Raw genomic sequence first — 16,680 nt, 5'->3', positions numbered from 1 at the left:
ATTTTCCCTTTATTCAAATCTTCAGAGAGCTGTACATTTTAAATACAGAGCAAACTATTAAGAATTTATACAAAAATCTATAAATTTGAATAAGAAACTAGTATTTCAGATGTAAAAATATTTTTGTTACAAACTAAAAATAATAACTTGGTTGGTCAAAATTGTCAAAAACAGTAAGAGGAAGGGGTTGGGAACTTTAAAAATAATTATTTAATAAAAATTATTATTATTATTATTATTACTTTACTTCACTAGAGAGAGAGAGGGAAAGTGAGAAAGCAAGCCACCAGGTCTGGGACTTGAACTATATTGGCCATGTGGGAGTCCAGCACCTCAACCATCATACCACTTGCTAGTCTCAAGGGTTGGGACTCTTTTTTTCTCTTTTTAAAGTTTTTTTTTTTTTTTTTTTTTGCCTTAGGGCATGTGTGCTCATCAGAGAGAGACAGAGGCAGTGAGAGAGAAAGTGAGAAATAACCCCCTGGGGGGATGGCCACCTGCATTCCCTTTTCCATTCTCCTCCTAGGATCTTGGGCATGCACACACATATGCCTGACAGGATCTTGAAGCCATTGGGTCCAAGACTTGAACTGTGGTTAGCCACGTGGGAGTCCAGCGATGTAACTGCTATGTCATCTGCTGCGACCCAGGGGTTGGGGACTTTTGTCTTTAAAAATACTGAAATCATAAAAGACTTGAGAAGTGAAAGCTGTGGGGAAGTTTCCTATTGAAGGAGGCTACAGAGCCCTGATAACTGAAGGTCATCCCAACCCTAGAATGAACAGGAGAGGAAAGTACTGGAAAGGCTGTCATTGGGTCTACTGACAAATCGGGAATTTGAAAGCTAGATAAAAGAATAGCATGTGAGGACCAGCAGTTGGCATAATGGCTATGTCGCTGTATTCCCATGTAGTTGACCGCGGTTCAAGTCCTGGACCCGGCGGCTTAAACTCACGCCGGGCACATGTGCGTGCGTGCCCAAGATCCCGAGAGGAGAATGGAGGAGAAGGGATTGTGGCATGGCCATCCCCCCTTGGGGGTGATTTCTCGCTTTCTGTCTCTCTGTCTGCCTCTGACTTTCTGGTGAGCGCACACGCCCTATAGCAAAAACCTCTCCAAAAAAAAAAAAAAAAAGAATAGCATGTGTAAAATTTCTTGAAGTGGACAGCCGTGTAGTATAAGGGAATAGTCTTTTGTACAGGGATTCAGAAAAGAATGTGTGTGTGTAATTTTATCTTCTCATATACATAGTATCATGCCACATTGAGAGAAGGTAAGAGTGAATGAGACAGCAGATGTGGTAAGCTGTTCTCAGTAGGTGAGTCTGCACTTTTTTTTTTTTAGTTATTTGCTATAGAATACATGTGTTCACTGGAGACAGAAAGAGACAGAGCGAAGAGAAGGAAAGTGAGAAATTGCCCACTTGGGGGGAATGACTATGCTGTACTCCTTTCTCTTCTGTTCTCCTTTTGGGACTTTGGGCATGTACACACACACACATGCCTGGTATGCTTTTCAGAATGCTGGGTCTGGGACTCGAACTGCATAGTTGGCCATGTGGGATCCATCACCTTAACCTCCACACCACCTGCTGGCCCTGTGAATGTGAATGTTAGTAAAGGGTATGTTTCATTTCTTGCAGCCTTTCTCGATGTTTGCTTGGTTTCTCAATAAAAACTGTAATACAGCCTCATTGTGAACCCAGAGACACTCATCCACTTTGAGATATTTTTAACTTCTAATAACAAAATATTGGATATATTTATAACTATTAAAAAGCTCTTTATTCAGGAAATTTCTGCAGGAAAAAATAACTTTACTGTGTGTCTGAAACTAACCAAGCCCTGCTTTTCTTTTGAAGCTATTTTTTTTAAAAAATGTACTTATTTCTTCTATGAGAGAGAAGCAAGAGAGAGAGAGAGAAAGAGAGAGACACTCCTGACAAGGTCTTTGTGCCATGATACACCCCTAGACACAGGCAGCCAGGATCATAGGTACAGGGGAACCTTGGGGATTCGAACCTGGGGCCTTCTCATGTGGCTTCAGTATCACAGAGTATTGCATTACCTCTGTGCTACTATAGCTGGCCCAACTCAGGACTTCTTAATACCATTTATACATGTACATTACAGCGTTAGGTCAAGCCTTGATTATGGTCCATTAGCAGCTGAATTGTAAGCATATAAAGGTCTTAGAAAAGAAGATTATTCAAGGGACTGGCAGTTAGCATAATGGCTGTGTCACTGGACTCCCATGTAGTCGACCGCAGTTTGAGTCCCAGACCCCGTGGCTTAAAACTCACGCCGGGCGTGTGTGCGTGCATGCCCAAGATCTCAAGAGGAGGATGGAGGAGAAGGGATTGCGGTGTGGCCATCCCCCCTGGGGGGGGTGATTTCTCGCTTTCTATCTCTCTGGGAGGTGATTTCTCACTTTCTATCTTTCTGTCTCTCTCTGTTTGTCTGGCGAGAGCACGTGCCTATAGCAAAAACCTCTCCAAAAAAAAAAAAAAAAAGATCATTCAATAGGTATCTGCTGACTGTCACACTCTCTTCCAGGCATCTGGGCTCAGAAGTAAAGAAAGTCCTGTTTGAAGGACTTGAAGGGCTTGAAGACTGCGTTAGTCACTAACCCAGGGTTGGAATTCTCAAGTTGGAACTTCAGTTCTGCTTAAATATGTCATTTTAAACGTACTTCACTAAGACATGTCTTGTTTTCACCAAGGAACAAGAGATTGGCACTTCGTAGTTCTCGCCCTTAATAACTGGAAGATCTGTCTTTCCATCTTTTAGATTCCTGTCTGCTTTAGGTGATGGCAAGACTGTGAGGCAGGGCCAGGAGGATTGGAATAAGTAGCTTCTGTCTCTGGAAGTCTCTCTGACTCCTTTGCCTCACCAGGTACTGGGGCCTGCCAAGTGTCTGAGCACAGCTGGCCTGGGGTCCTTTGTGACCCTGCTCTAGACCCCGTGGTGGGCACTAGCTAGTAATTCTGGGCCTCCTACTCTCGCTCCCTTTGGTAAAGCACCTCGGCAGCTTTCTAGAGCCGACTGGAATGAATTGGATTCCTTTTCCTATTTAAAAATAACCCTTGCAGCTGTGGGTCCAAGTCTCCCAATCATGAGAATGACCCCGGCTCATTTGGAGACTCCTGGTCCCTGTGCCTCCAAGGGTCACTGCAGGAGGAATGTTCGACTTGGGGTTTTGGAGGCCACGCACTCATAGTCTTTCTCGTTATTGATGAGGACAATGAGGCCCAGAGAGAGGTGCAGGCACCCAGCTGAGGCAGAAGTGTGTTTTCTGTTTCCACTTCTGAGGTCAGCCCTTCCCAGGAAGATAAAGGGCGCTCAGGACTGTGAGTCCCTGTGGCTGCCTCCCCTGCTCAACACGGCTCCTTGGGCATGCTCCTGTTGCCCTCGTTCTGGGCAGACATCTCTTGAGACCCTTGGTTGCTTGGTTGACCGTTTAATGATTTAAGTAACAGAAAAAACTTTGTAAAATATACATAACATCAAACTTACCAAACATCAAACTTACCATTTAAAAATCATTTATTGAATTTTACTTATTATTATTAATTTTCTGTAGGGCACATGCACTCGTCAGAGAGGGAGAGAGGGAGATAGGGAGATGGCAAGCTGCCAGGTCTAGGACTCAAACTGTGGTCAGCCATGTGTGAGTCCAGCACCCTAACCACCATGCCATCTGCTGACCCCCTCGTCTTAACCATTTTTAAGAGTATAGTTTGATGGTATGAAGTACGTTCATACTGTTGTGCAACCGACTTCCAACTCCAGAACGTTTTCATCACCCCAGAAGGAAACTGCACCCGTTAAACAATAACTCCCCATCTCCCCTCCCTTCAGCTTCTGGCAGCCACCCTTCTGCTTTCTGTCTGTGAATTTGACTACTTGGGGGCCCTCATGTAAGGGAAGTCATACAGGATCCATCTTTCTGTGTCTGGCTGACTTCACATAGTGCAATATTTTCAAGGTTCTCAAGATTCTCAGGGAATATAATTTAAGGCTGAATGATATCCCTCTGTGTGTGTGTCTATGCCACATTTTGTTTATCCACTCATTGTTTGAGGGGACCCTGGTGTTATGTCCACTTTGGGACTGTCAGAGGTAACGCTGCTCTGAAGACAGTACTTTTCCTCTCTCTGTCTTCCTCCAGTGAGCGTACATACTTTATGACAAAAATCTTAAACAAAAAAAGAAGAGCAAGACGCTGTTGTTTGATACGAAGTGGGTGAATATAGAAGACTTAACACTGAGTAAAATAAGCCAGATTGTGAAAGACAAGCATTATACATGCTGCTCAGTGTATACTGATGATGTGTTTTGAGTCCGTGCTTTTGGTTCTTTCAGGTATATATCCAGAAGTGGAATGGCTCAATCATGTGTTTCAGTTTTTCAAGATAAACCTTGACTTTTGCATTCTTTGTTTCTCCTGGTCCATGTGGACTTGACTGTATGGTCAGGACTTTGTGTTTGCCGAGGCTGCAGCCCCCAGCTCTGGGTCCCCGGGACCTCCAGTGCCTTCAGCCTAGCTCTTAAGACTATCAAGTCTCCTCCCACTGAAACTGAGTGGAGAATTGAAAGATAACTGAAGCATATTTAAAGGTGCATTATAACTTGTCTTAAAAAGAAGAATTAGATTTGGTTTGGGGGCATCTTCAGGTTTACTGCTGAGGCTTTTGTTTCAGATTTCCTGTAGTTTTTGTCTTTCATAACTGAGATCTGGGTGGAATGCTTAAGGCTGATTTGACCTTGGTGGATTTTCTAACATGTTCCCAGTTACATCAAGGATATTACCACATATGTGATTTTCAACACAGAAGCTTACATTCTTGTGTCTGTTAAATGCTTTTTTCCTGCTCTCCCCCCACCACCCCATATAGCCTCTGCTAGCTATCCTTGTCCTCTCTACTGTTATGTCTTTGAATCTGTCAATTTCTGCCACAGAGTGCAGGCATTCACTATATACTGAGCATGTTGTACAACGTTCGTCTTTCCTAATCTGGCTTATTTCACTCAGCATTATGTCTTCTATATGCATCCACATTGCATTGAATGACAAAGCCTTGCTGTTCTTCATGGCTGAGTAATGTTTCATAGTGTATATGCACCACATTTTTGCAATCCACTCATCAGTTGTTGGGTACTCAGGTTGATTCCATGTCTTATCTATTGTGAATAATGCTGCAATAAACGTGGACGTTCAAGTGTCTTTCTAACAATGTTTCTCTGTCCTTTGGGTTTAAGTGACTTTTGACAAAGGGTATGAAACAATCCAGGAGTGAAAAGAAAGTCTTTACAGCAAGCAGTGCTGGAAAAACCAAATATCAACCAGCAGAAAAACGAAACTGGACCCCTATCTCTCACCATTAAGAAAAATAAACTCAAAATGGATCAAAGATCTAAATGTAAAGCCTCCAACCCTAAACTTCTTATGGAAAGGACAGGGGAAACACTTGAAGACATTAGAGTAGGTAAAGATTTCTTAAATAATACCTCTAAAATACAGGTAAACAATTCCAAGAATAGACATTTGGGATCACATCAAGCTAAAAATCTTGCACACAGCAAAGGAAACAGTATATAGAGTGACTAGACAACCCACAGAATGGGAGAAAATATTTGCAAACTGCTTCAGATAAGCGATTGATAACCAGAGTATATATAGACCTCAAGCAGCTCGCCTGCAGAAAAAGAATCATCCAAATAAACAATGGGCAAGTGAGCTGAAGAGATACCTCTCTAAGGAAGACATGTAAATGCCAAAAGCATATGAAAAAAATGTTCCATATCTCTTATCATAAGGGAAATGCAAACCAAAAACACAGTGAGGTATCTCTTGACCCCAGTCAGAATGGCTAGGATGCAGAAAACAAAGAACACCAAGTGCTGGCAAGTCTGTGGTGAAAAGGGAGCCCCCCTGCACTGTTGGTGAGAGTGTCAGCGCAGCCACTGTGGAAAACAATCTGGAGGTTCCTTAAAAATTCACGCATGGAACCACCATGTGACCCAGTAATCCCATGACTTGGTTATTACGTCCATAATTAATTTAAGTGCTGTTGGAGAAAAGAATATGACTCTTAGAAGATAGGAGAAGAAAGGAATCTTATTTTTATTACCTGTGTGACCTCAGGCCTTGGTTTCCTCTTTGGGAAATGGAGGTAATGGTATGTAACTAATAGGAATGTTATGAGTAATTAGGAAAAAATAGCTGTGGAATACTCAGCACAGTGCTTGGCAGTTACTCTGCTTAGTTAACATTAGTCTCTTCCTCCTTGTTTACTGTGGAGTAACCGGAAGCTGCGTGTGGCCCTAGACTTTTGGAGATGAGACAGCATCTGTGAAGAGCCCAGAGCAGGACCCGGGAGCTGGGTTCTGGTCTCACATGCACAATTATTAACTTCTGGGGCCATACGACCCATGTCCTGCATCTTCTTCAGGCTCAGATCCCTTACCCGTCGCCCAAGGACCCTCCCAACTGTGTGGCCTCCCCTGCCCCTAAAAGGTCTGTGACTCCCAAGCATGAACTTCATGCCTCATGTTCCTCTGACTGCAGAGTGTTTTCTCTTCTTCTTTTTTGTTCTATTTTAAAAAAAAATATTTTATTTACCTTTATTTATTTACTCTTTTTTAAAACGTGACCAGAGAGGGAGAGGGAGAGGGAGAGGGAGAGAGGGAGAGAGAGAGAGAGAGAGAGAGAGAGAGAGAGAGAGAGAGAGAGAGAGAGAGAGAAAGAGAAAGAGAAAGAGAAAGAGAAAGAAAGTGAGAAAGCAAACTGCCAGGTCTGGGATTCAAACCACTATCCACCATGTGGGAGCCCAACAACCTTAACCACCACTCCACCTGCCGGCCCCGAGTATTCTTTCTTTTGTTCTCTGCAGGTAGTGGGTACATCTCTGGTACGTGACGTGAGTGAGAGGTGGAATTTCTGACATTCTGAGACCCACTTCTTCAGAACCAGAATTTCCTGTCCCAGCTTAGTGTGAGGTTTCTCCCCTAGCCCAGAATCCCACTACCTGTGAGGAATCACCAAGCCCCAGAGGCCCTTCAACGCACAGCAAGGCAAGGGATTGGAGATGTGATTTTTGCTCAGTGATAGAACGAAGCTGTCTATACTTGACCTTGTCTTTATTACGTAGTTATCAATCTTCATTTTTTCCCAGAGAGGACAGCCAGGTTCTGATGTCTTTTTCTTCCTATCGTTTATTTTTAAACAAGATTTATTTATTTATTTATTCTATGAGTGAGAGAAACAGAGACAGAGAGACAGCACCTTCAATGCTGTAACCAGCCCAGTCTCAGCCAGCCCTGCATTACGGGCATGTGTGCCCAGAGAACTCAGGGAGGTTCTGGGTATGATTCTGGAACCTTCCCCTGGGGGAAAGGCTCACAGAATTTTATTTATTTTTTTAAGAGATTTTTACTATACATCACATGCACTCACCTGAGAGACAAAGAGAGACAGAGAGACAAAAAGTGAGAAATCTTCCCCTGTGGGGATGGCCACGCTGCAATTCCTTTTGCTCCTCTTGGGATTTGGGGCATGTATGCACATGTGCCCAGTGTGAGTTTCAAGCTGCTGGTCTGGGACTTGAACCCCATTCAACTACATGGGAGTCCAGCGACGTAGCCATTATGCCATCTGCCAGTCCCAGAATATCATGTTTTATGATATGCTGCGCCACCGTTTGGCCTCAAATCTTCCTTTAAAAAATATTGCTTATTAGTACTACAGTAATGACCGTACCATATTTTTATAAATTAGATTGCCCATTTTTTTAGAGAGAGATAGATTTGGGCTATAGGGCATATGTGCTCACAGGAGAGACTGCGAGAGACAGAAAGCGAGAAATCACCCCCTGGTAGGGTGGCCTTTTTCTCTATTCTCCTCTTGGGATTTTTGGCATGCTTGTACACGCTCCTGGTGTGAGTTTTATAAGCCACCAGGTCTGAGACTCGAACCGTGGTCCACTATGTGGGAGTCCAGCACCATAACCATTACACCATCTGTTGGCCCCTAGATTGTACGTTTGGTGCTTTTACTTCCTTTGCTTCACTTGATCCGCATATCAATGTTTGTCTAGACCACTTGATACCCTATTTTGCAAATGAGGCCTAGTTTACAAAGAACACTGGTTATCTTGTATTTTCTTCCTGTAATGCTAATCAGCCAGCAATGCTCGCTTAAGAAGTATTTATGGAAAGTTTAAGTGCCCAATAGAGATGCTTTTGGTAGAGAATTCTTACCAAAAAGTCATTACAACCTAATAGAGTCTTTAGGGGAGGATGAAATTTCCATTGGTTATCCTTTGGTAACACTAGTTAATAAAAAGTCTGGGAGAGGGAGTCAGCAAATGGTGTGGGGGTTAAGGCAGCCAGATCTCACATGGCTGGTTGGTGGTACAATTCACACCTAGTTGAAAAACATGCTAGGTGCATGTATGTGCATGGATGCCCAGAATCCTGAGACAAGAATGGAGGAGAAAGGGTTACAATGAAGCCATTCACCTTGGGGAATGCTTTCTCACTTTCCCTTTCTCTGTCTCTGGCGAGTACACGCACCCTGCAGTACAAATTATAAAAAGAACGTGTCTGAAGGGGAAGGTTTGAACTCAAGTGAGATTTGAGGATAGCTCTAGTGTTCGAGTACTGGCTACTCTGCCTGATTCTGGCATTAAAGAAAGGCAACAGTTTTTAAAAATGTGTTTACATACTCCTAAACCTCTGGGCTCCGCATCCTATTGCTACACTGAGCCTGCTCTCTGTAAGCTACTTCACACTGTAGTGAGGTGTAAAGAGACAGGAAACGTTGCCTAACATGCATTATTTCTGATCTCGCGGGCACGCGGTTTGGGGTTGCCTTGTGCAGAGGATCACTGGAAGGATGGTCACAGGCTGACCCAGGACTTTAAAAATACATGACATTGGGCCCAGCAGTTGGTGTAATGGCTATGTTGCTGGACTCCCATGTAGCCGACCGCGGTTTGAGTCCCGGACCTGGTGGCTTAAATTCACTCTGGGCATGTGTGCGTGCGTGACCAAGATCCCGAGAGGAGAATAGAGGAGAAGGGATTGCGGCGTGGCCAACCCCCCTGGGGAGTGATTTCTCACTTTCTGCTATCTCTCTGTCTCTCTCTGTCTTTCTGGATAGCAAAAACCCCCTATAGCAAAAACCTCCCCAAAAAAAAAAAAAATACATGACATTTTGATTGATGAGCTTGGACCATGGTGTGTGGACATACAACTGTGGAAAGAGACTTTTATGTGTATGTGAATGTCTATATGTGTATATAACTTTAAAAAAATATTTGTTTATTTGCATTAGAGGGTATGTATGCAAGACAGGAAGAGAGTGGGAAAGAGAGGAGAAGGCACCTTCCAGAGGTCATGGTCACATCTCAGTCTCTTCTCCATCTCTAACTCCTTGGGATTCTGGGCATGTACTCACGCACACCCAGCGTATTCTCAAGCCACCAAGTCTAGGACTCGAACCATATGGTCAGCCACGTGGAATCTAAACCACAGAGATGGCTCTTCTTTCCTTTTTGTAAGTTTATTTCTTCTGAGAGAGAGAAACAGAAGGAGAAAGACAAGGACTCCCAGCAGGCTCTAGACACTGCAGTCCACCCCTAGCATCAGTGGCCTCACACCATGGGCAGGTGTATGCCCGGTGCACTTGGGAAGGTCTTCGGACACAAACCTGGACTCTTCGCCTGTGGGTCAGCCATACAGGGTTGTGTTCCAGTGTGTCCTGAATCTGTAAGGATGGTGTTCAAAGCTGGGTGCAAAGACGTGGAAAATGTGATGTTTTCTGTAATTCCCCTTTAACGGTTTGTGGTGTGTACTCTCCGAAGGGAGTGGCTGTGAGCAGCCGGCTCAGGAATGTGGGATCGTGGTGTCAGAATCTGCACTCTGGCCCCGCTGCCCGGGGTTCTGTAGGTGCTGCTTTGCTGGATCTCGATGTCCAGCAGCATGAGAGCTTCATGTTACAGGAGTGGCCGGAAGGCTGGCTGGCTGTTTGTTTGATGACTACAATTGTCATGGGAGACTGCTTGCTTTTTAAACAAGCATAAAAATATCATTTGCTCAGAGGAAATTGATATGCACACGAATGTCATGAACCTTAGTGTTCTTCGACTGTTTGTCTGCACCGTAGTTGAGCAGGTGAAAAAGCTTAGTTCTGAGCCCCTGAGCAGGTGAAACAGGCTCCTTTTGGGGGCCCTGATGGTGGGGCAAGCCCTACCATATCTCCAAAAGATTCCTGCCCAGTGAGTGCCTTTCTGCAACTCTCTGGCTCTCATATTTTTCTGTAGCTTCCAAGTGATGATGTGCAGGTACTCCCAGCCCTTGCAGGTGGTTGACCTGGGCTGTGTACCAAATTTGGGACCTAACCCTTAAGAAGGCTGGGGGAGAAAAGTCATGTCGGGACTGGTCCTCAAATTCATTTGCTCGTGGTGGGGCTTCTGATGTTCTCTGCTCCTTGGGGGTTACTGACCTTCTGCCGGCTGAGGGTTTACTTAGAGTCCTTGCCGAGTCTCCTCTCACTTCGGCTGGCCGAATGTGTGCCACAGGGACACCCTGCTTTCCCTTAACCTTGCGTAGTCGTTTCTTAGTGCGAGTGTGCTGGGATTGGGAGAAAAGAAATGTGGTAGTTTTCATCAAACAACCCTTAGAGGACTCTCTAGAGATTATTTTAAGGAAGTTTGAAAACGTTTATCGTTGAGCCTTGAGATAGCAAGTGAATCTGCTTTATACCTGTCACGTGAAAATGCTGGATTTATGGGATGAGCAAAGTATTTTCATAAATGTGCAGGAAGAAAGGACAGAGGTTTGAATTCTTTTTCTTTGCTGGAGATTATAACCCACCCCACACTCCCTCTCCCCTGCTGTTCTGGGAGTCTCTGACCTGACCTTGGAAAGGTGCTGGAGACAGAGCAGTGGTGGAGGAGGTATTCTCTGGTCGGTGGATGGTTATGGCTCAGTTCTTATTCCTCGAGGGCCTCGATGATTCTAAAACAGCCAGCTGTCTGCTCTTTCGTGAGGCAGACCTCTAGCCATGCCAGTGTACTGGCCTTTGAGGAGATTTGTTCCAGATCTTAGGTGGGAAGGGTAAAATGTCCCCTCTCTGTCGGGTAGCAGGGCTTAGAATCAGGCACAGGACGAAGCAGCCCACAGCATGGCTTTGTCGATTGTCCTGGGGCAGCTGAGAATCAGTACCTCCCCTCCCTAGCCGCCTGGTTCGGTGCATGCTGGGGCAGACCTGCGTAGGGCAGTTGCTGGCTAGGATTTGAGGGCTCTGGCCCACCCTGAACCCTACTGGATTTGCCACTGAGCACGTGAGTAGCAGTGGCAGCCTGATTTCCGCGATGGCAGTGTTCTCTCACTTGCCCTGTGCGTCTCTGTCCATCTGGCTCTGACGTTCCTCTCTGCTTCACGTCTTTACAAGGCCTTGACCTGTGGATTCTGTGAACAAGGGGCTGCCTTGACATTTTGCTGTGCCTCTCACCCACCCTGGCAGCGGTTGACTCACCCGAGGCTGGGCCTGATGCTTTGACAGGCACCCAGTAAGTACATATTCCCCGCTGCAGCAAAACCCACTTGACACGGTGACCAACATTTGACACCGCTGTGAAGGGCTCGTGCCTCTTCTGTGGCTGCAGTGTGGTGAAAAACAGGGGGACCGATCTGCGAAATCTACGGGGACTCTCTTGTTTGAAAACTTGACCTTAAAGCCGTGAACAATCAAAATTTCAAGTAGTCCAGGCATTTATTTCGGTTTCACAAACAGGATTCTATTTATGGAGCCAGCCTTTCAGAAGGACTGGCTCTCTTGGGAAGTGAAACAGAACAGAAGCACCCATAGAGCATTATTTAGAACGATGGTTTTCAGTCAGGATTTAGTGCTCTAAATTAGACATCACACAGATGTCACGGTACTCTCTGTCGTGATTGTATAAATAAATGCCCGTTCAGAAAGTGGGGAAAAGCCAAGTAACTAGAAGAGCCCATAATGCCGGTTAACCAGCCTTTTGTGTTGATGTCTCAGCTGCATTTTGTTTATAGAGTGGAGCTCGTACAGCTTTGTGTTTTATCTTCCACTTACTGAAATAATAGTATTGTGCTATGATCTGAATGTGTCCCTCCAACATTTATGTGTTGGACTCTAACCCCCAGTGTGATGGTATTAGGAGGTGGGACCTTTGGGAAGTGATTCGGTCCTGAGGGTGGAGCCCTTGTGAATGGGATTAGTGCCTCAGAAGGAGCCTTGAGGTGGGACCTTTGGGAAATGATTCGGTCGTGAGGTCGTGAGGGTGGAGCCCTTGTGAATGAGATTAGTGCCTCAGAAGAAGCCTTAGTGCCCAGCTCCCTTGCCCCTTCCACGTTAAGGACCTGGTGAGAAAGTGTCATCCGTGAACCAGGATTGACTCTCATCAGATACCGACTGTGCCAGCACCTTGGCCTTGGCCTCCTGGCCAAGAGCCGTGTTCTGTTGCTTGTCAGCTACTGACCCCGGAACTGTGCCGTCTACAGCAGGTGCAGATGGGCCACAGTGAGAGGGCTGCTTGGCTGAGAGCCAGGTGCTAGCTTGGCGTGTCTCCGTTGCAGAAGTTCAGAGTGCGTCCTCCCAGCCCCAGCAGAAGGTGCCAGGGGCGGGCTCTTCTCAGAAGCTCTTTTTCCTCCGTATGGACCTGGGAGGCTGGGTGCTGAATCCCCAGAGGCCTTCCCTGAGTTCAGAGATCTCTGTGACAGCACGGGAGTAGGGGGAGGATGTTTTCTGAGGAAACTTCCTTCCCTCTGGTGAAGTACCTGCCCCCTGGTCACACGGGCAGGCTCTGTAGGGTCTGCCCCACTCCTGCATGGACTCCTGTCACAGATTTTTTTTTTTTTGTAATTTGCCAGACGGTATGTGTGCTTTGAGAGAGGGAGAAAGCATTCCCCATGTGGGATGTCCATGCCACAGTCCTGTCTCCATTTCTCCTCCTTTGGAGATTTTGGGCACCTAGGCACATGCACCTGGTGTGTTTCTCAAGCTGCGGGATCTGGGACATGAGCCACGTCTTCAGCCACGTGGGAGACAGACATTGCACCACCAGCCGCCCCCGTCACAGATTGCTTATCTTCAGTCCTAGTGCCATGGCTGGAGAGGCCGCCTCGGGGGTGACACCCCAGTCCCTCCCCTGCTCATCTGCTGTGTGACCTTGCACCTCCACACAACCTCCTCGAGCCTCGGGAAGGAACTGTGCCCACCTCTAGGGGAGGGAGGCTTAAATGGAGGTGATGGGGGCTAGTGCTTGCGGAGCCCTGGCTCGTGTTATGTGTGGCATGTGTCAGCGAATGACAGGGAACCACAGTGGGCTCACGTGGGCACAGTGATAGCAATGCCCTAAAGGGAGGATTAAGGCCATGCTGTGTGTATTCTCCCCAGTAAGTCCGGAATTTGGAATTCTTTCCTCTCTCTCTCTCTTTTCTTTTCCCTCGAAATAGCTGCTTGGGGATACGAGACACTTTAATATGTTCAGTTAGGAAAGAGGGAGATTCGTCCTTTCAGAGATCTGTTAGGTTAGGCTATTCAGCGTTATTGTGTAACTCATGAATTCATTATTTCTGAGTCACTGAATTTCGAGTGGGTTATTATTACTATTTTTTAATTGGCTGAGGGTGCATGTGCTCACCAGAGAGAGATGCACAGGAAGAGGGAGAAAGCACCTCCTGATGAGACGTGGTCATGCTGCCATCCTTTCTCCTCCATTTCTCCACCCTGTTGGGGTTTGGGGCACGCATGCACATGTGCCCAGAATATTTTTCAAGCTGCTGGACTGGGACTCAAATTGCAGTTGGCCACGTGGGATTTAGCCCCTTAACCACTAGGCTATGGGGCCAGTATAGGATTAATGATTTTTTTTTAAGAAGTACTCCTTTTATTTGATTTATTATTATTATTATTATTATTATTTAATTTGCTATAGTCATCAGAGAGAGACAGGGAGGGAAGCTGGAGAGTGAGAAAGCAAGCCACTTGAACCACAGTCAACCATGTGGGAGTCCAGCACCCCAGCCACCATAGCGCCTGCCGGCCCCAATGGTTAAGGAGTTTTAAAAAAGAAATGACAGGGGCCAGCAGGTGGTGTAGTGGTTAAGGGCACTAGACTCCCACATGGCCGATTGTGGTTCGAGTCCCAGATCCGGTGGCGTGCTTTCTCACTTCCCTTCGCTCTCTCTCACTCTGTTCCTCTCTGGTCAAATTATAAATACATAAAGTTAAATAAAACAATTCTTTTTTTTAAAAAAGGGCAAACCCTTCAATGGTGGTTGAACATTTAGCTGTAAGAATAGGGATCAGCTGCTAAGCTGGATTGCCCTGTCCAGATGCTTTTCCAGGTGTGTGAATGTGCGAATGTGTGCACCCGCCCTCTGCGTGCCTTTCTTCTTTCTCTGTGTGGGAAGGTGGTTTTGCTTTTGCTGTTGCTTTAAGACAGGATCCTACTGTGTCCGCTCTTCCCCCTTAGCTTCCTGCGTAGCTGGGGCACAGATGCGTACACTGTCCTGGGATTTCAGAGTAGGCTGGGAATCGAACCCGGCCTCCTCTGTGGCCTCAGCCTGCCAAGCAGCAGCGTCCTGTGTGTGCTACCATGGCTGGCCCTGCAGGCTTTCTTTCTAAAGGTGACGTGTCCTTGGGCCAAGCCCTGGCAGGTGGCTGTGAGCAAGCTGTTGTGAAGGTTGGACGTGACTCAGCCCCTGTGGACTCCTCGGGTCTGTTCAGAGCTTCCCTGAGACTTTGTTACTCAGTGTTCTGCTGCAAGGTCTAACATGCAGCTGATCTTTCACATTCGGTTATTTGGCAGTTTTCCCCTAAACGTGGGTTGGCTTATTCTTTCTTACCTGCACTGGATGTTCTCCTAGGCAGATTTTAACCGACGGCTCCATCAGCTGCCGAGGCCTGCTCAGGGTGCAGATAGGTTCTCAGCCTCGGCTGCAGTCCACAGCCTGTGTGGAGAGCTGTCACTGCCACCCTGCCACACCACAGACCAGTAGTGTTCCGTAATCAGGATTTCAAAAGTTCCCGGGGATTCCAGTGTTCAACTGGCGGAGCAACCGACAGCCATCAGTGTGCAGGGAGGTGTGGAACAGGGCCCAGGAAGGCCCTGGAGGGGTCGACCCTGCAGGTGTGGTGGGTGAGATAGTGCATGCCACCCTCCGTCCTGGGCTGAGGAGCTGGCTTTCAGGTTATGGCACACCCCTGCTGTTCCCCGCCTCCCCACCCCACTCCACCTTGGCTGTTGCAGGAGTCAGGGGCTCTCTCCACACTGCAAGAACAGACCCCAAATGAAGGTACAAGGGAGGCGGAGAGCAGCCAGGAAGACAGGATGTGGGTCCCACGCCCGTCTCTCGCTAACTTGGCTGCTCTACCTCTTCTGTGGAGAAGGGCAGCGTCATGTTCACCCTGTGCTTTTGGGGTTTGTTTGTTTGTTTGTTTACTCCCAGAGACAAGGAGAAGCACCCTTACCTTTCCCGAGCCTCGCGATGGATTCGGAGCCCATGGCTAGGGAAGAAGGTGCAGGCTCTGAGGCAGCAGGGAGGGAGGTGCCAGGTGACGGACAAGCCATCTGTGACTTGTTTGCTGCATCCTTGTTCCCCTGTCACCTCCGGCTGATGGTCGGTGGAGGGGACTTCTTGCGGGGGCCATATGGAGAGCCGGGAGCTCAGATGAAGGTTTCTGCAGAGCAGTGGCCAGAGAGGTTCCCCGTTATGGTTCTCCGCCGCCCTGCACAGGGGCCTTAGAGCTGCTGAGGCCAGGACCTGCCCTGCCCTGTGGAAACAGAGGCTCTGGAGGGCGAGGCTGAGCCTGGGTGGAAGTGAGCCCGGGCCTCAGCAGTGTGATGAGAGTGATAAGGGTGGCATTCACTATTTCAGGAACTCAGGCAAATTCGCATTGTGCTCACAGCTGATGAAGAGGAAGTTATTGAGGGCAGGCTGGCAGGTCCCCACCCTCCATGGAGACACGTGGAGTTCACTCTTTCTAAAGGTCAGGGAAGGGGGGTGTGCCACCTCAGCAGCCGGGCAGACTTGGAGTGTGTGTCCCTCCTGCACCTGCCCTTGGCTGCACTCGGGCGACTGACAGGGCAGGGCGGTACAGTGAGTAGTGACGGGAATGAGTAGTCAGTGGCTGTTGGTTATGAAATCCACTCTGGGTCCAGAGAGCTCTGTGGGCTGAGCCTGGTAGCCGGAGCAGGGAGGTTCCGAGAGCCAGCCCTGTAAGGGAGAGTGCCCCTTTGCTGTGTGGAGAGGAGCCAGCCCTGCGCTGGGCAGTGTCGTGGTTTGAGGGCCGCCATGATGAGAACTGCAGACGGGTGGCTTAAAGCAACAGAGTGACAGCTTTCAGGGCCAGACGTCCCGGTGTCGTGTTCCTCTGAAACCCACAGGGGACTTCTGCCTCGTCTTCTCCTAGCGTCCGGTGGCTGCTGACATGCTCTGGGCTCCTGGCAGCCTTGCGGCTGTCTCTGCTTTGGTTGTCACCTGGACTCTCCCAGGGTGTCTGCGTCACCACATGGGTCATGCCATGAAGACACCCTCATGCTGCAGTAAGGGCACGGCCCTATGACAAGATGACCTTACCTTAACTAGCATTTCATTTCTGTCTCTGTTTTGTTTTTTTTTTTTGAGACAT

The 16,680-nt window shown here is 47.4% G+C and overlaps 1 protein-coding gene across 1 annotated transcript in view; it reads left to right on the top strand.

The window, feature by feature from the left end:
• Positions 1-16,680, top strand: part of TBC1D8 (TBC1 domain family member 8) — a 124,750-nt gene that overhangs the window by 2,704 nt on the left and 105,366 nt on the right. The window contains exon 2 of the mRNA XM_006166643.1: positions 6,455-6,519. Coding sequence (XP_006166705.1) covers positions 6,455-6,519 — 65 coding nt within the window. The remainder of the gene's footprint in view (positions 1-6,454; positions 6,520-16,680) is intronic.

This window comes from Tupaia chinensis, unplaced genomic scaffold (genome assembly GCF_000334495.1).
Source record: "Tupaia chinensis unplaced genomic scaffold, TupChi_1.0 Scaffold144276_1, whole genome shotgun sequence".
Taxonomy (NCBI): domain Eukaryota; kingdom Metazoa; phylum Chordata; class Mammalia; order Scandentia; family Tupaiidae; genus Tupaia; species Tupaia belangeri.
This window is presented reverse-complemented; position numbering and strand designations above follow the sequence as displayed.